A 14845-nucleotide genomic window follows, 5' to 3' on the forward strand; every position below is an offset into this window, starting at 1 on the left:
AAATTTATAGAAAAAAATACGATTCTCACAGGCAAAGTCATTATTAAACAGTCTGTAACTTTCGCAAATTCGTTGCAAATAACCATTCTCTTGTCCGATAGGTACAATAAATATAAACATAAAGAAAAAAAAATTGCAATATTGTCAATATCGAAATATCGATCAAAATAATAAATAAATAAAAACAACAAAAAAAAACTAAGACCTCGAGCTCGGTTTTAATAAACATACATATGTTTAGATAATTTAAAATAAAGGTCGAACTAAACAATTCAAATTCAAAAATATTTGCAAAAATTTCAAAAAAGTTATCCCCAGTTTTAAAAACTTATTCCCAGTTTAGGGAAAAAGTCCTAGTAATGACGTCGTTTCTTATATCCATAATGCGATACACATTATAATGGGGAGAGCCTAGTACTCTTCCTAAGCGTCTTGTCTTTCCATTGCACGGTGCGCCTTAACTAAATTTAAATGAAACCCGATTATATTTCGATAGGGCTTGCGGTTTCCAAGAAAAATCGTGAAAACCGTGTTTTTTGATTTTTCTCATCTATGAACATTGTAGTTTCAGAAACCGCAAAAGCATCCCAGGTGTAAGAACCTTTCATTTAAATTTAGTTAAGGCGCACGGTGATTGTTCTATACTCACCCACTTCCGTAAGAAAGTTATTTAATGTTGTGTCACGAGTTTTTAAATGTAAAACCTGTACAAAAGAGATTCGCTTTTGCAAAAAATATATGTATGTATATGATTTATTGAATTTCAACATATTTCGAGCTTTACAATAATTGACAGACTTATGTTGTATATAAAATAATTATTTTACATATAGAAGTATAGCATCTATGTCTTAATAAAAAAAAATGGAGGAAGAATCTTAAAATCTAAACTCAACGATGTGTACATTAGAAGGTTCTTATAGATGTAGTACGAAACATGTGTACAATTGCATACTATAGTACATACATAACATAAATTGTAAATGCCATTTGTTTGCTTATTTTGGAGTGGTAACGATTTGTAGGAGTAAAGAAATTTAAATTGGACTTTATTAAAATAAAAATATAATTAAACAACTTGCTGGAATCTGAAATTCTAATGCCAATTTGGTGAAGTTTTGCGAGGCAAAAGGCACAATTTGTAATTGTTAATGAGTGTTGTGTTAGTTTCTATTTTAGTTCTTCTGCTATTTTTTTTTTCTATTTTACAATAAATATTTCTGAATTAGTCTTTTATGGTTTCTTTACTTATAACATTAAATGATACTTTATTCCCTAATATACGATATAAAAATCGCTTAATCGAATTTCTCTTGATTTGGCATACAAATAAAGAATTTGGAACACCACAGATTTATGGCCTGCGACGTGTTTGTAAGCCATTCCACAGGACGATGTATTGTCATATAATAGACTGGAATGCCCGATAAAATAATAGCTGTACCAACGCCAACTTCTATGGGTGACTGGAAGACCGATGAGATCACAAGGAATAAACATATGATCAGGAATAAAATGGGTAAAGCCAGATTGACACGAATTGGCCGTTCGGTTTTTGGTTGCGTATAACGAAGCCACAGTAAACCGGAAACAGAAAGTAATGTAAACAAGGCTTCCACATAGCTGACATAATTGATGAGGGCATAAACGTCTTTGATGAACAGCAAAATTAACGTTAAGACACACTGAAAAATAAGATATAGTAATTACAAGTTAGTAAATTTATAACAAGTTAAAATAAAAATGCATTCACAGACGTTGTGTACAATAGGTTTATGACTTTTTGACCTTTTTTACTCAAACATGATTTCCAGTAGCGGGAATAAATGAACTTTTGCCTATTAATGCCTAAAATAAGGTTCATTCAATTTAGGGATTGCCAAGCAAGAACGTCGTTAAGTTCGATCGGGCCGAGCTTTTTATATTCTCCACCATGAGTTGTATTGAAGTTAAGTGGAACAATTAATTTCCTTTCGTTCTGCGCCACGTCAAGGCTTACTCCTAGTAAAAGTGCAATATGCTAACTGGGATCACTTTCTTTTACACAATATTTAATATCAATAAGACATAGATGTGTTATACCCATGCAGAATGGGATAGGTACCTATTATAAGGGCTACATCAAAACGTGTACCTTACCGACTTAAAAATCAGGCGGAATGTTTGTTTAGTCCCATAGGAGAATAAATAGCAAATTTTAACCATTTCGGGGAGAAAATGTGGTTACAACCTTCAAAATACAGAAAATGGGAAGGTACCGGTCTATGGCGGCTATATCAAAACGTGGACATATATATATATATATATATATATATATATATATATATATATATATATATTGAGAAATCTCTAGGGGAAAGTTTTTCGGTCCCAAAGAGGATTAAATACGCTTCTATGGGGCTATACTGACAAATTTCTGGGGAAAGATTTTTTATCCCAAAGAGGACTAAGTACGCTTATATGGGGGGTATATGAAGGCGTGGACCTATTTTGATAATTGTCTTCTGGAATATTTTATACCCCCATAGAAAAATTAATACTAAATTTCAGCCATTTCGGAGGATTATTGAGGCCACAACCTTCAAAATACCGAAAATCGGGAGGTATTGTTCTATGGGGCTATATAAAGGCGTAGACCTATACCGACAAATTTTATATGGACAGTTTTATACCACAAATGAAGAGTAAATACCAAATTTCAACAATTTCTACATCAAATTACAAAGCAGTACATGCTTCTACATCGATCGCGCCGTGCAAGACACAAGCCCAGTATGCGGCATGGGCCCGCACAACACACTGCACCTTTTCAACTGCCCGGCCAAACCTACTAACTCCAGTGGATCTGTGGTTACATCTCATCGAAGCAGCCACTTTCCTGGAACTGGAGATAGACGCAGAGGCAGATTGAGCTGAAGAACGAACACCCAATCATACAATAATAAACGCTGTAACAACAACAATAAGTTGTTGTTGTACAATAAGTTGTTAGGTCGTGTGCGTGTGTGGCTGCTTCTGCAGCCTGTGACTACTAGGAAGCAGTTGAAAAGGTATAGTGTGATATTCGGACTTTTACCACATGATGTACATATTTTTTATTTTGAGGGCGTCCTCGATCACATCCTAACATCTAATAAAAGTTTATATACTAGTACAGTTGTTATATCTATCTATCATATTTATCGTTGATGCGGGAACTATATAAAATACTGTACCAATATTTACAATATTTACTATAAGATATACCTACGCGCTACGAAATACAATTGTGATAAAATAATTAAAATGTCTGGCAACCCTCCTATGTCTATGTCCCAAAGGGATGGTTGAATAGCCGCCGCGCAGTGTCATTGTCGAACATACATATAAACTAATTAGTTTGTTTTGACTTAATAACCATATTAATGAATTAATAAATGTTTTGTTTTATTATTAAAATGTAAGAGGCAAATGTGTTTTATTTAAATCCTGACAGCCCAAAATGCATGAACAAAGAGGCGGCAATGTAAATATAATTTGTTTCTTATACAATTTTGATCAAGTTTATTCGACTCACCAAAAATATCAACGATGGAACTGGCGTTAAACAATTAACATTTATTAGTGATATGGCAGCTGGCAAATGTCCATTACGAGCTCCAACAAAGAACAGACGAGACGAGGCAAATATAGCACCATTCAGCGAACCAAATGTCGAACAGGCCACAAAGAAAGGCATTAACCACGACATAAAGCCCAACATTTTGTCTCCGAATGTTACAGCCACAGCATCCGATGCTAACATTTCATCGGTTGATAAAACCGAAAAGTAGGCAATATTTGTAACAACATAAATTATAGTAACTACGGGCATTGAAATGCAAATTGCCTTTGGCAAATTTCGATAGGGATCTTTTAGTTCTTCGGTAACAAAATTCAAGTAATTCCAACCGGAGTATGAAAATAGGCCATTGTAAAAAGCCAATGCTATAAAGCCGGGTGTTGTAAAGGTTCCACTCATTGGCTCATCCCAATGTTCGGTATTTCCCGCGAAAATATACCAGGCACCAGCCGCAACGATGACCAGCAAAGCAAAGACTTTTGTACCGGTAAAAATATCCGTGACACGTGTTACCCATTTGACGTTGTAGCAATTGATGACCGTTAAAATGCCTGGAAAAGAACAGAGAAAAATAAATTAATTTAATTTTTTTGGGTAAAAAAGAAATGACTTACATGTTATTACAGCTGCCAGCAGCTGAACCGGCACGGCTGGTGCATCACAAGAAGGCCAAAATGGTTGCAACAAATATTGGGCAAATGTCAATGCTGTTATGGCATTTCCAGTTGGTACCAAAACCAATAGAGCTACCCATAAATACAAGAAGGCAGGCAGTGGACCAAAGGCTGTACCGATATAGGCATAATCACCACCAGATTTCGGTATCATAGTACCTGGAAAAAATCAGAAAAGAAGAAAAAGTTTAGTAAATTTGTCACTTGTTGTTGTAATGTTGTACTGTTGGCAATGAAATAAAAATATTAAAGAATTTGCAGCGTTAGCATTTAAGGAAATTTAAATACTGCGTATTAAAGTTACGAACACCTGTTATTGCCTAAAAAAGTATTCGTTTTTAGAGTGGGTTTATTCACATCGACTGAAATTGGAGATTCCAATTTGGCTAAACTGATTTTCTGCTGTCATATCGAAATTACCAACCATAAATGATAATGTATTGAATTCGCAAAATTCGAAACACCTGCATTTCTTATTTATTTTGCTTTGGAATTTAAATCAAATCAAGCTCTAAAAAAAGAAAAATCCACTACCTTGCCAAAAAAAAACTACATAATATATTTAATAAAAAAATCCATATTTATGTATGTCCTAAAGGTTGATGGAATCGAACCAAACCACTATGGCAGGTTTCTGAAGCAAAAAGTCTATTTTTGAAGTCATATATGTATTTGAATAAAAAGTAACGGGATTAGATTCTTAATACCCTAGGCAGATGGCAGCTTTTAATTGCATTAACTGCATTAATTCAAATTAATTCGTGAATTATCCACATTCTTAAAAACTGAATTTAGGTATTTCAATATGGCAATACCGTAAAAGATAACCCATATTCATGTAGGAGAGAGAGATCATGTTCATGCTCTGAAACACAAGAAAAACAACAAATTGCAGGGCAAACAACACCAAAACAGTTGTTTAGCAGCAATCAGCTCTTTTCGTAAATGCAGAAACTGTCGTCTGTCAGGGTAAAATTAAATGGAGATCTTAATGCAAATTAACGCTGCCGTCTGTCTAGGGTATTACACTTTAGTCCCGATTTGCATTAGGCCATTTTACTTGCGGCAATTGTCAGTTTGTAGGTGAGAGAGGGTTTTGAGAGGCAAGGGGTTACCATATACCTCACCTCTCTCTCCATCAAACTGACAATTGCCGCAAGGAAAATTGCCTAATATAAATATGGACTTAGACCACCTAAAAAGAAAAACATTTCAACCTGGCAATATTTCATGATGGCATACCCGGCAGTCAAAGATAGTACAAATTATACTATAAAATTTTATAAAATTCAATCACAAGAAGAACAAAATTGCTTCGCTCGACAATGAAACGCCGTTAACATAATTAATGCTTTTTAAAATGAAAAATACGTGGAAAGGTATGCTAATTAAGATTGTGATTAAGAATTAAAAAGTAAGATGTGATAATAAACTGTTGGTGTAATGCATTTTTTTATGTAGTTTGTATTGTAGTTTATATGTTTTAGGAATAGAACTGTCGGTATTGCGACGTATTCGTGAATATATATGTACACAGTCTTACATAAGTATACGTACGCCCCATAAATCTCGGGTTTTAGAAAAAGTAATAATATTTATGAAATTCCAAGTACACAGGTTTATTTCGTCTCACTAATAAACAATATCTAATACAACAAAAGTATATTCCATAATATAAATAGCGGTAAATTTTACAAAAACCAAAAAATGATACTTACAAAAGTATACATACGCCCCAAGGAAATATGAGTATTATCGTAAAATTTATGGAATTAGCAGCAAAATTTATACATTTTATTGTTTTGGCGAATGTGTCTGGGTGTCCGAGATATATTTTAGAGAAAAAAAAAATAATTTGTGGGTGTTAAGTGCCGTTATTTAATGCCAAACTTCTTGTATAGCTCGTTAAAGCGGACCCTTGCTGATTTCCTTCCGTTTTAGGTATTTGAGTATACAAACGCCACAATATTAGTGTCCGCTTATAGATTTTGAGATCCTAGAAAGCTTTTTAGTTGACCTTGTGCATAACACACCTTCCTGGGTGTCGATAAATTCACATTTTTCCTTGGATATCTCAGGAAGTTAATAGTTTCCTCGGAATTCATGGCTCAAATTGCATACAGAAGACCTTGAATTGTGTTTTAATATGGTGTTATATAATCCTTGGACACCAATTGAATCAGAAATGTGAAATATTCTGTTAAAAACCTGCTCCCAAAGCATCAAAATATAATCACTACCAAAAAGCATGAAATTTACACTGTGAACAACGTAGTTTTCGTATTATAACCATTACCGTCAATATAGGGTCGGAAAGTATCGGATAATTGTACATTTCTGATTCGATTGGTGTCCAAGGATTATATAACGCCATATTAAAACACAATTCAAGGTCTTCTGTATGTAATTTGAGCCAAGAATTCCGAGGAATCTATTAACTTCCTCAGATATCCCAGGAAAAATGTGAATTTATCGACACCCAGGAAGGTGTGTTATGCACAAGGTCAACTAAAAAGCTTTCTAGGATCTCAAAATCTATAAGCGGACACTAATATTGTGGCGTTTGTATACTCAAATACCTAAAACGGAAGGAAATCAGCAAGGGTCCGCTTTAACGAGCTATACAAGAAGTTTGGCATTAAATAACGGCACTTAACACCCACAAATTATTTTTTTTTCTCTAAAATATATCTCGGACACCCAGACACATTCGCCAAAACAATAAAATGTATAAATTTTGCTGCTAATTCCATAAATTTTACGATAATACTCATATTTCCTTGGGGCGTATGTATACTTTTGTAAGTATCATTTTTTGGTTTTTGTAAAATTTACCGCTATTTATATTATGGAATATACTTTTGTTGTATTAGATATTGTTTATTAGTGAGACGAAATAAACCTGTGTACTTGGAATTTCATAAATATTATTACTTTTTCTAAAACCCGAGATTTATGGGGCGTACGTATACTTATGTAAGACTGTGTATGTGTGGTAGAAGGTAATAGTGAGTGCGAGGGGAACTAGAAAACTTACTGCCCTATGCAACACGCAGTGTCGTCAGGTGTCTTTGACATTTTTTTTTTTTTTTTTGAAAGTTGAACAGTTTTTAGGCTAAGCGTACTCCGGACACTTTGACATACGACCATGTGTTGTTTTGTTTACAGTGACTTGAAAAAATCACTTTGCAAAAAAATGGAATTTATTTGTGAACATTTTCGTCTGATCATTTTGCACAACTTTCGACGTGGATAATCACGGCAAGAGTGCATCGATAAAATTAAATCTTTGTATGCCGATAAAGTACCATCCTATAAAAATATGAAAAACTGGTTTAATGAATTCAATCGTGGTCGGCACTTGTACAAAAACGAAGGTCGTAAGGGTCGCCCAAAATCGGACGTTGTGCCAGAAAATATAAAGTCGCGCGTGAACGGATAATGCAAGATCGCCATGTTATATACCGTTAGATAGAGGCACCTTTGAGCATTTCTTCCACCAACTAACATTTGATATTGCATGAACACTTGGCCGCAAAAATAGATTTTTCTCGCTAGATCAAGTAAAATTGGTCAAACGCTCAAAAAGATGCTCTTGTGAATTAGTGCAATGAAATTGTGAATAAAAACAATAGTGGTGCTTCAAACGGCATTTATTAGATCGTCACAGACGACTAATCTTGGATATATATGCTTAGAAGCCCGAAACAAAACAGGAATCGACCGTTTAGGTCTTCGAAAGCGAATCTAACGAAAGTTGTTCATGGAAGAAAAAAGCAAATGGTCGCCTGTTTCTTCGGCAAAACTGACCGTGTGGCGACTATACGGCTTGAGAAATATAGGACGGTTAATACTGAGTATTACACTACAATTTGTTTGCCTGAAGCCTCCTGAGAAATTCGAAAAACGAACAAGAGAAGGCGAATCGTTCTGCATCATGACAATGCGAGCTCTCACACATCGATTCAAACCAGCGCACAGTGGATCCACTTGTATGAAGAAAGTGGCCAAAAATATTTAGAGTGTATAAATCAAGCCAATGCGCCGTTTACACCTTTGTGCTGCTGCGAAGAGCGTTTTAAGAAACAACGAGCGTAACATTCTCCCCACTTTCCCCTCTGGAGGAGGTATGCGGTAAGAATTGCTTTATGCTGTTAATACAAAATGACATGAACCAAGGTCCGGATTATCTTATGATGCAAAAATAGGCTTGGGGAAACAAAACCAATCTCCAAAATAAGATAAATCCAACCAATTAGCGGATTAAAAAAAAAAACAACATTTTTGTCTGAAAACTGGTAAAATTTTAGATATAGATCTTACAGCGTTTTTCCTGGAAAGCCAGTACCGCCAACGTAAGACAAATTTGGAAGAAGATTTCTTCATCTGGCCACTGATACCAATTATGTAATGTACGTGGTCAGATAACAGAGTTATACGCTAATATATCCATAGAAACCCTATTCTAGGGCAGCTTTAGTCAGCAACCCACCATTTATAGTCTGGCACTAGATGGCAGCTGATATTAATACTGAATAATCTTAAACCCATGACCTACTTTGGAAAATTATTCCCGAGGTGGGAACTGGTGGGCATCATGACTAAAACCTTAGGTCAAATTTAAGTATATGATCGAATTAGCATTACAAAATACACTAAGAAAATATGCGGCTAACTAGAATTCCACAACACGCTAACACATTATTTTTTAATGAAAATTATGCTATTACCTCCTCCTTGAAAATCCACTATAATATTTTGCTATACGTATTAGTTTCGCGATATTTTGCATATATTTACTTGCACTTAAAATACTCACAACAAAAACTATTAGTCAAATGTTCCGACTTTTGAAGCTATTCTTAAGAAGAATGAAACAAAAACTAATATGTTTTTAAAAAGGTCCATGTCATAGCTGTCAGAGTTGCCAGATGTTGTACCAACATTTTGGCATTAATTTTTTTATATTTGGCCAATGGGTGGATCCACTGTGCAAGACGTGATCAACGATTTTCGTCGCCAGAAGATGCTATAAAACCGTTCAAAAACCATGTTTTGGAGTGTCTCAATCAAGCCACTGTAAACAACCCAACACATGGTCGTATGTCAAACTGTACTAAAAACTTTCAAACTTTCCAAAAAAAAAAAATTCAAATTACACCTGGCGACACTGGGCTAGATAGCTTTCTAGTGCCCCTCGTACTATATGTGTAGACAAATTTATGTTCATATGGACCCAAGTACTTTAAAAAAAAATACTTACAGATAGCTTGAAAATTAAAAATTTGGATATTTTTAAGCATTGGGCTGGACCATGGCACAATTAACCAGGTAGTGGCATCGTAAAATTTCGAATATGTTATGTCAAAACTTTCTTTATGTTGTTGGGGAAATTACAACAAAAATAATTTTTTTATAAAGGGGTTTGACTTTTCATATTCGATCAGCTGGTGTGATACCACTACCTGGTAGTTCTGCCATGGGCTGGACTGAGGGTCGGACTTGTCAATATGACACAAGTAGCCACATTTAATAGTAATCTTAATCGAGCTCTCTAAATCTCTAAATTTAGTAACTGGGACTACAAACACCTACTAGTTTCAAAAATCGGACGCGATAGCGGTATTCTACTTCCAAAACATTCAGTACTGATGATTAACATTGTGTTGTCGCGTTTTGTTAATAACCGTTGTGGGGGAGGTCCCCCGCCCCACCATTTTTCGGTATAAAAACTACTTTACGATAAATTTTCAGAACTAACGGATCAAATTCGGTCCAGCCGTTTCAGAGGAGTTCATTACGAACATCATGGCAGACCTGAAGCATTATGTATATATAGAGATACATATATATCTGAACCGATCAGAACCAATCAAATTTTAATGCGAAATCAATTTAATTGTGACCTTTTTGTGGCTAAATATAAGATCGGATAAAATCGGATGAAACATATGTATGAAAGATATATCTATATCTGAACCGATTCCTACCAAATTTTGCAGATGTGTCTTTACGCTCATTATAAACATCGGAACGAAATTTTGTTGCCTCAAAAACCTGTTATTGGCCTATAGTGCGAAGTTGTAATGAAAACCCTCTTTTCATTTCAAGGTGGGCGGAGTGGATACCAAACAACCCATTAGCTTTAGAGAAGACAAGTCGATTACCACCTTATAAAAAGTGTGATTCAAAGGGAAAATGCTCAACAAATAAGGTTAATAGATCTCGTCTGAATACTCATCCCAGTTAATGAGAAAATATCGAATAGAATTTGAACCAATAATTAGCTTTATTTCTTTTACGAAAGTACCTATGCGCATAATTTGTGGTGGGAGAGTTTTCTGACTAATAGGAACGCCAAATGTCAAGCGGCAGCCAACATAGAACGAAAATATAGATAACAACTCAAAAATATCTGAAATCGGCTGGTACAGTTATTTGGGGCCCATAGCAAAACGTGGATCTATTATTTGATCACTAGGAAGCCTAAATTAGAAATGACATCCAATTTGAACCGAAATTGTCAATAAAAATTCATGAAATCGGGTGTTACCGTTGTAAGGGGTATTTCAAAATGTGAATCTACGTCCATAATTTCTGTTGGAGACATTTTTTGACCACTTTGAACTCAAAATCCCAAATTACAGCTAATTCAGGCCGGAAATTTAGATAATAATGTCCAAATACCTGTAATCGGGTGGTACTGTTATATGGGGGCTATATAAAAACGTGGACCAACGTCCATAATTTTTGTTGGATACGTTGTTTTTTACCACTGGGAACCCTAATTGACAACTTATAGCGAATTCGATCAGAAAATGTAGCTAAAAACGTCAAAATACTTGAAATTGGGCTCTTATTTGGGGGCTATACCAAAAAGTGGACCGATATAGCCCATATTCGAACTTGACCTGTCTGCAAACAAAAGAAGCATCTTTCCAAAATTTCAGTGACGGATCGATTGCAGACTGACGTCCGACTCAGAATTTTGCCCTGATCCAGAATATACATATACTTTATAGGGTCGCAAATGATTATATCAATGCGTTACATGGTGAAGGGTATAAAAAGAATTATGTCGGATGATTTAGCCTCCGCTGTAAAATATCCGATAATGAAGTAGGGTTAACATATTTTGGAGCTGCAAAGGCTACGGAGATCTGCTGAACAAACGGCAAAACTCGTTTGAAAATTTGAGTGACTACAAAGGAAAAATACCGAAATATATATTTTATTACTTTCAGTATCATTAAGGGACGTAGGAATAGTTAAGCTCCGATAGTTTGGAATAATTTTAGAAAATGTGAAAAAGTTAAGATATTGCTTAATTTTGTAGAATTTTTATATGCTTTCCATTGAACAGTACCCCCTATTTTCAGTACTTTGAAGGCAACTTGTCGATATATTTGATATTGGCCCCATAAAACGGCACCGCCCGATTTTCTTTATTTTGACGGTTTGAGCCACATCATCAGTTCGAAGTAGCTGAAAGTTGATATTTGCTCTTGTTTGTGGGTATAAAACCTTCTGATAGAAAATTTGTGATAAAGGAATAGATTTTGATATAATGCGTCAGTTGTAAATATTAAATCTAAAGTAAACAAGAACAGAAGAGAGGAACGATACAACAAAAATAATTTATTATGTACCTTTCATGATTGTTCAGATGTCAACAGTAAAGCGAGTGCACGTATTTCATCCTCGTCAGAGGGGCAGGTTCTTTGCCTCAGCTGTCTAGAATTTTGCTACACGACATACTGGTATATTACTGTAAATTTGGAACTAGTACATTACTATATACGGGTAATGCATAGAAAGTCAATTGGTTACCTCCTATGACATCCCTATATTAAATATACAGTTAATTAACCTGTAAAGGGTCTAAAGTGGAACTAAACTGAGAATGGACGAGTTTCCGATTTCGAAGTAGTTCATCTTGCTAGCGGGTACACAATAACAAATTAATTTTAGGGAATCTTAACCCATCAGGAGTACTGTTGATAATATAATTTTCATAGAATCATAAGGGTCCAATAGGTCTTTTCATAGAAGACAAGAATGACTTCTCATAGAAGAAAATATGAGAATATGAGCAGAGGACTGATAGCACTTCTATAAAAGACAAATAAGTAAAAAATAAGTAAAAAAATACCGTGACAAATTTACTTGTGTTGATAGTGAACATGGACGTAGATAAGAGGCGGTCCCCAGAAATGTTATTTTGTAAAAGGTTAAATTTGTTGTCCAAATTATATTGAAATGGGTTCAAATTTGTAAATATTACCCATACATATTTTCGGCCGATTTCATGTATTTTGTACACCAAACATACTATCTTTGGATATGAACATTGTAGTTTCAGAATCCGCAAAAACTTCCCAGGTTCCCATTTAAAGTTGGTTCAAGAGCACCGTGATAGTTGATGCAACAAACATTGGAAAATGTCACGAAATTTGTACTAGAAATAAGTTTAGAATGGGTTCATGTTTAGATGTTGCACTCATATACATATAGTTTCATCCGATTTGATCTTTATTTACATTTTTAGAGTGGTGTAGAGTATCGTAAAGTGGGTCCCGCCCGACTTTGTTCTTTTCCTTACTGGTTTTATAATTCATTTATGCTGATTACACGGTGTTGTTACTCACGCTGCGCCTGAACCAACTTTAAATGGAAGGTGCTTACACCTAGGAAGTTTTTTGCGGATTCTGAAACTACAATGTTCATAGATGGTTTCCAAACAAAATCGTGAAAACCTAAAAAAACCCTAAAAATGAAAACTTTGACCGCGATTTATTTAAAAAGCCCTCCGGCGATTTTTTGGTTTTTTTTCTCGTCTATGAACATTGTAGTTTCAGTATCCGCAAAACTTCCAGGTGTAAGCACTTTCTATTTAAAGTTGGTCCAGGCGCACCGTGTATTATAATCTATACAAGAAATATCAAGTATTTTATTTACTCTTAGAGAGTATATGAATATTCCTATTTTCAATAATAATTCAATTCTCTATTGTGTATGTATTGAGAGTTTGAATACTTTTTCAGTTAAATCGAGTATCAAGCAGTATGTGTTGGAAATATATTTGTTTATATTTTTATATTATATTTCGACCAATTGAACTTTTAATAATCTTCTTGAAATAAACAACTCTCTAAAAATATAGTTAACAAACATTTTAATTAAAATATACATCTGTTAGATTAAAATGCTTTAATACTTATAAAAGTCGTTTCTAATTTGTATTGTTAATTTTGCCATTTTAGGAGCGGAAGTTTATATATATATCTGTCCTATCAAAACCATCCAATAACTAAAAACGAGCTGCAATAACGGCCCATAGTCCGTTAACTTATTGGCATTTTATAAATGAAAATTAGTATGATTATCATAGTTTTAAATGAATTTGTCTGGCTATTGTCTATTGGGTGTCAATTGTCTGAGATGTGATCGTCATAAATGATTAAGAGATCCAGAAATATTTCACATATGGTATGTACGATAAGCTGACGGAATCGTTTCCATAAATGTTCCAGACACAAACGTGCAAAACAATGTTTTTTCCAACAGAAGATTTTGAGTGATTAGCGATATGATATACAATGGAATTGACAATAATTGCTCGCTTCATTCTCTTTATTTTCTAAACATTCGCCACACACGCCGCCATGGAAGTGTTAATAAATCAATTAAGTGGTTTGTATTGAAACCATTCTCTTCAGTTTGTTTATTAAGATCACATTTTAATCGAATTTGTCCACAGATTTGTTTGATGATCAAGGGCCAATAGGGTCAAACGGAACACATTAGTTAAGAGTACAACAACAATTTAAGTGGTACTACAGACATTTATATGTTCATACAAAATAGAAAGACTCAGTTTATGTGAGTTCTTTCTCCAAGGCCGATCAGTACTCTGTATGTTTGTGTCTTGTAAACCAATTAAATATTGTCTCCCAGTGAGATGATCGTAAACGACATTGCGCCCTAGAAATTAACACATGTATCTTAATATGTATGACGAGATTTTTATGAGCTGTTCCAACGGGAGAATTGATCTGAAGATAGATGTGCTGAGTGTTTCTTTTTACTTTTTCGTTTTGTATGTATGTAGTTACAATTTTTTTCTTGTGTGTCACAAATGTTCCGCATTTTGTTTTAATTCGACTATAAATGTGATTATTTAAATTTTGAGAGAATTTTGTACAAAAATCACTACTACTACTGCTATTCAATTGTGCGTCGGTATGTTGCGAGAAGTCCATTAATTTTGTTTAACAGAAATCCGTGCTTATGCGACATCAGATTTTGTATACTTTTTTAAAAATTAAAATATAAAAACCCATTGAAACTAGAATTGTGCAACACCAGTAGCATGACTCTCTAACTCATTTGTTGGTTTCACACATAGATCGATAAAATTAAAATACTTATAATTTCGGTAATTAACGAAATGTTTAAGATTAACCAATATCCCCGAAAAATAGCTAACGAAAACATAAGATTTGTTTACAAACTAAAATCGAGGCTTAACGCAATATTTATATATTTTATTTATATATTTTTGCTACCC

General features: G+C 34.3%; 1 protein-coding gene across 13 annotated transcripts in view; it reads right to left on the reverse strand.

Moving 5' to 3' along the window:
• Window positions 1-718: 718 nt before the first annotated feature.
• mnd (L-type amino acid transporter minidiscs) overlaps window positions 719-14845 on the reverse strand; it is an 80921-nt gene continuing 66794 nt past the window's right edge. For all 13 annotated transcript variants that reach the window (XM_073980603.1, XM_073980594.1, XM_073980606.1 and 10 more), the window contains 3 exons: window positions 4216-4434; window positions 3557-4152; window positions 719-1685 (listed from right to left, as the gene is read on the reverse strand). In XM_073980603.1, the coding sequence (XP_073836704.1) occupies window positions 1299-1685; window positions 3557-4152; window positions 4216-4434 (1202 nt within the window). In that variant the 3' untranslated portion in view covers window positions 719-1298. The remainder of the gene's footprint in view (window positions 1686-3556; window positions 4153-4215; window positions 4435-14845) is intronic.

This window comes from Musca autumnalis, unplaced genomic scaffold (assembly GCF_047663935.1).
Source record: "Musca autumnalis isolate F117 unplaced genomic scaffold, ASM4766393v1 scaffold_4, whole genome shotgun sequence".
NCBI lineage: Eukaryota > Metazoa > Arthropoda > Insecta > Diptera > Muscidae > Musca > Musca autumnalis.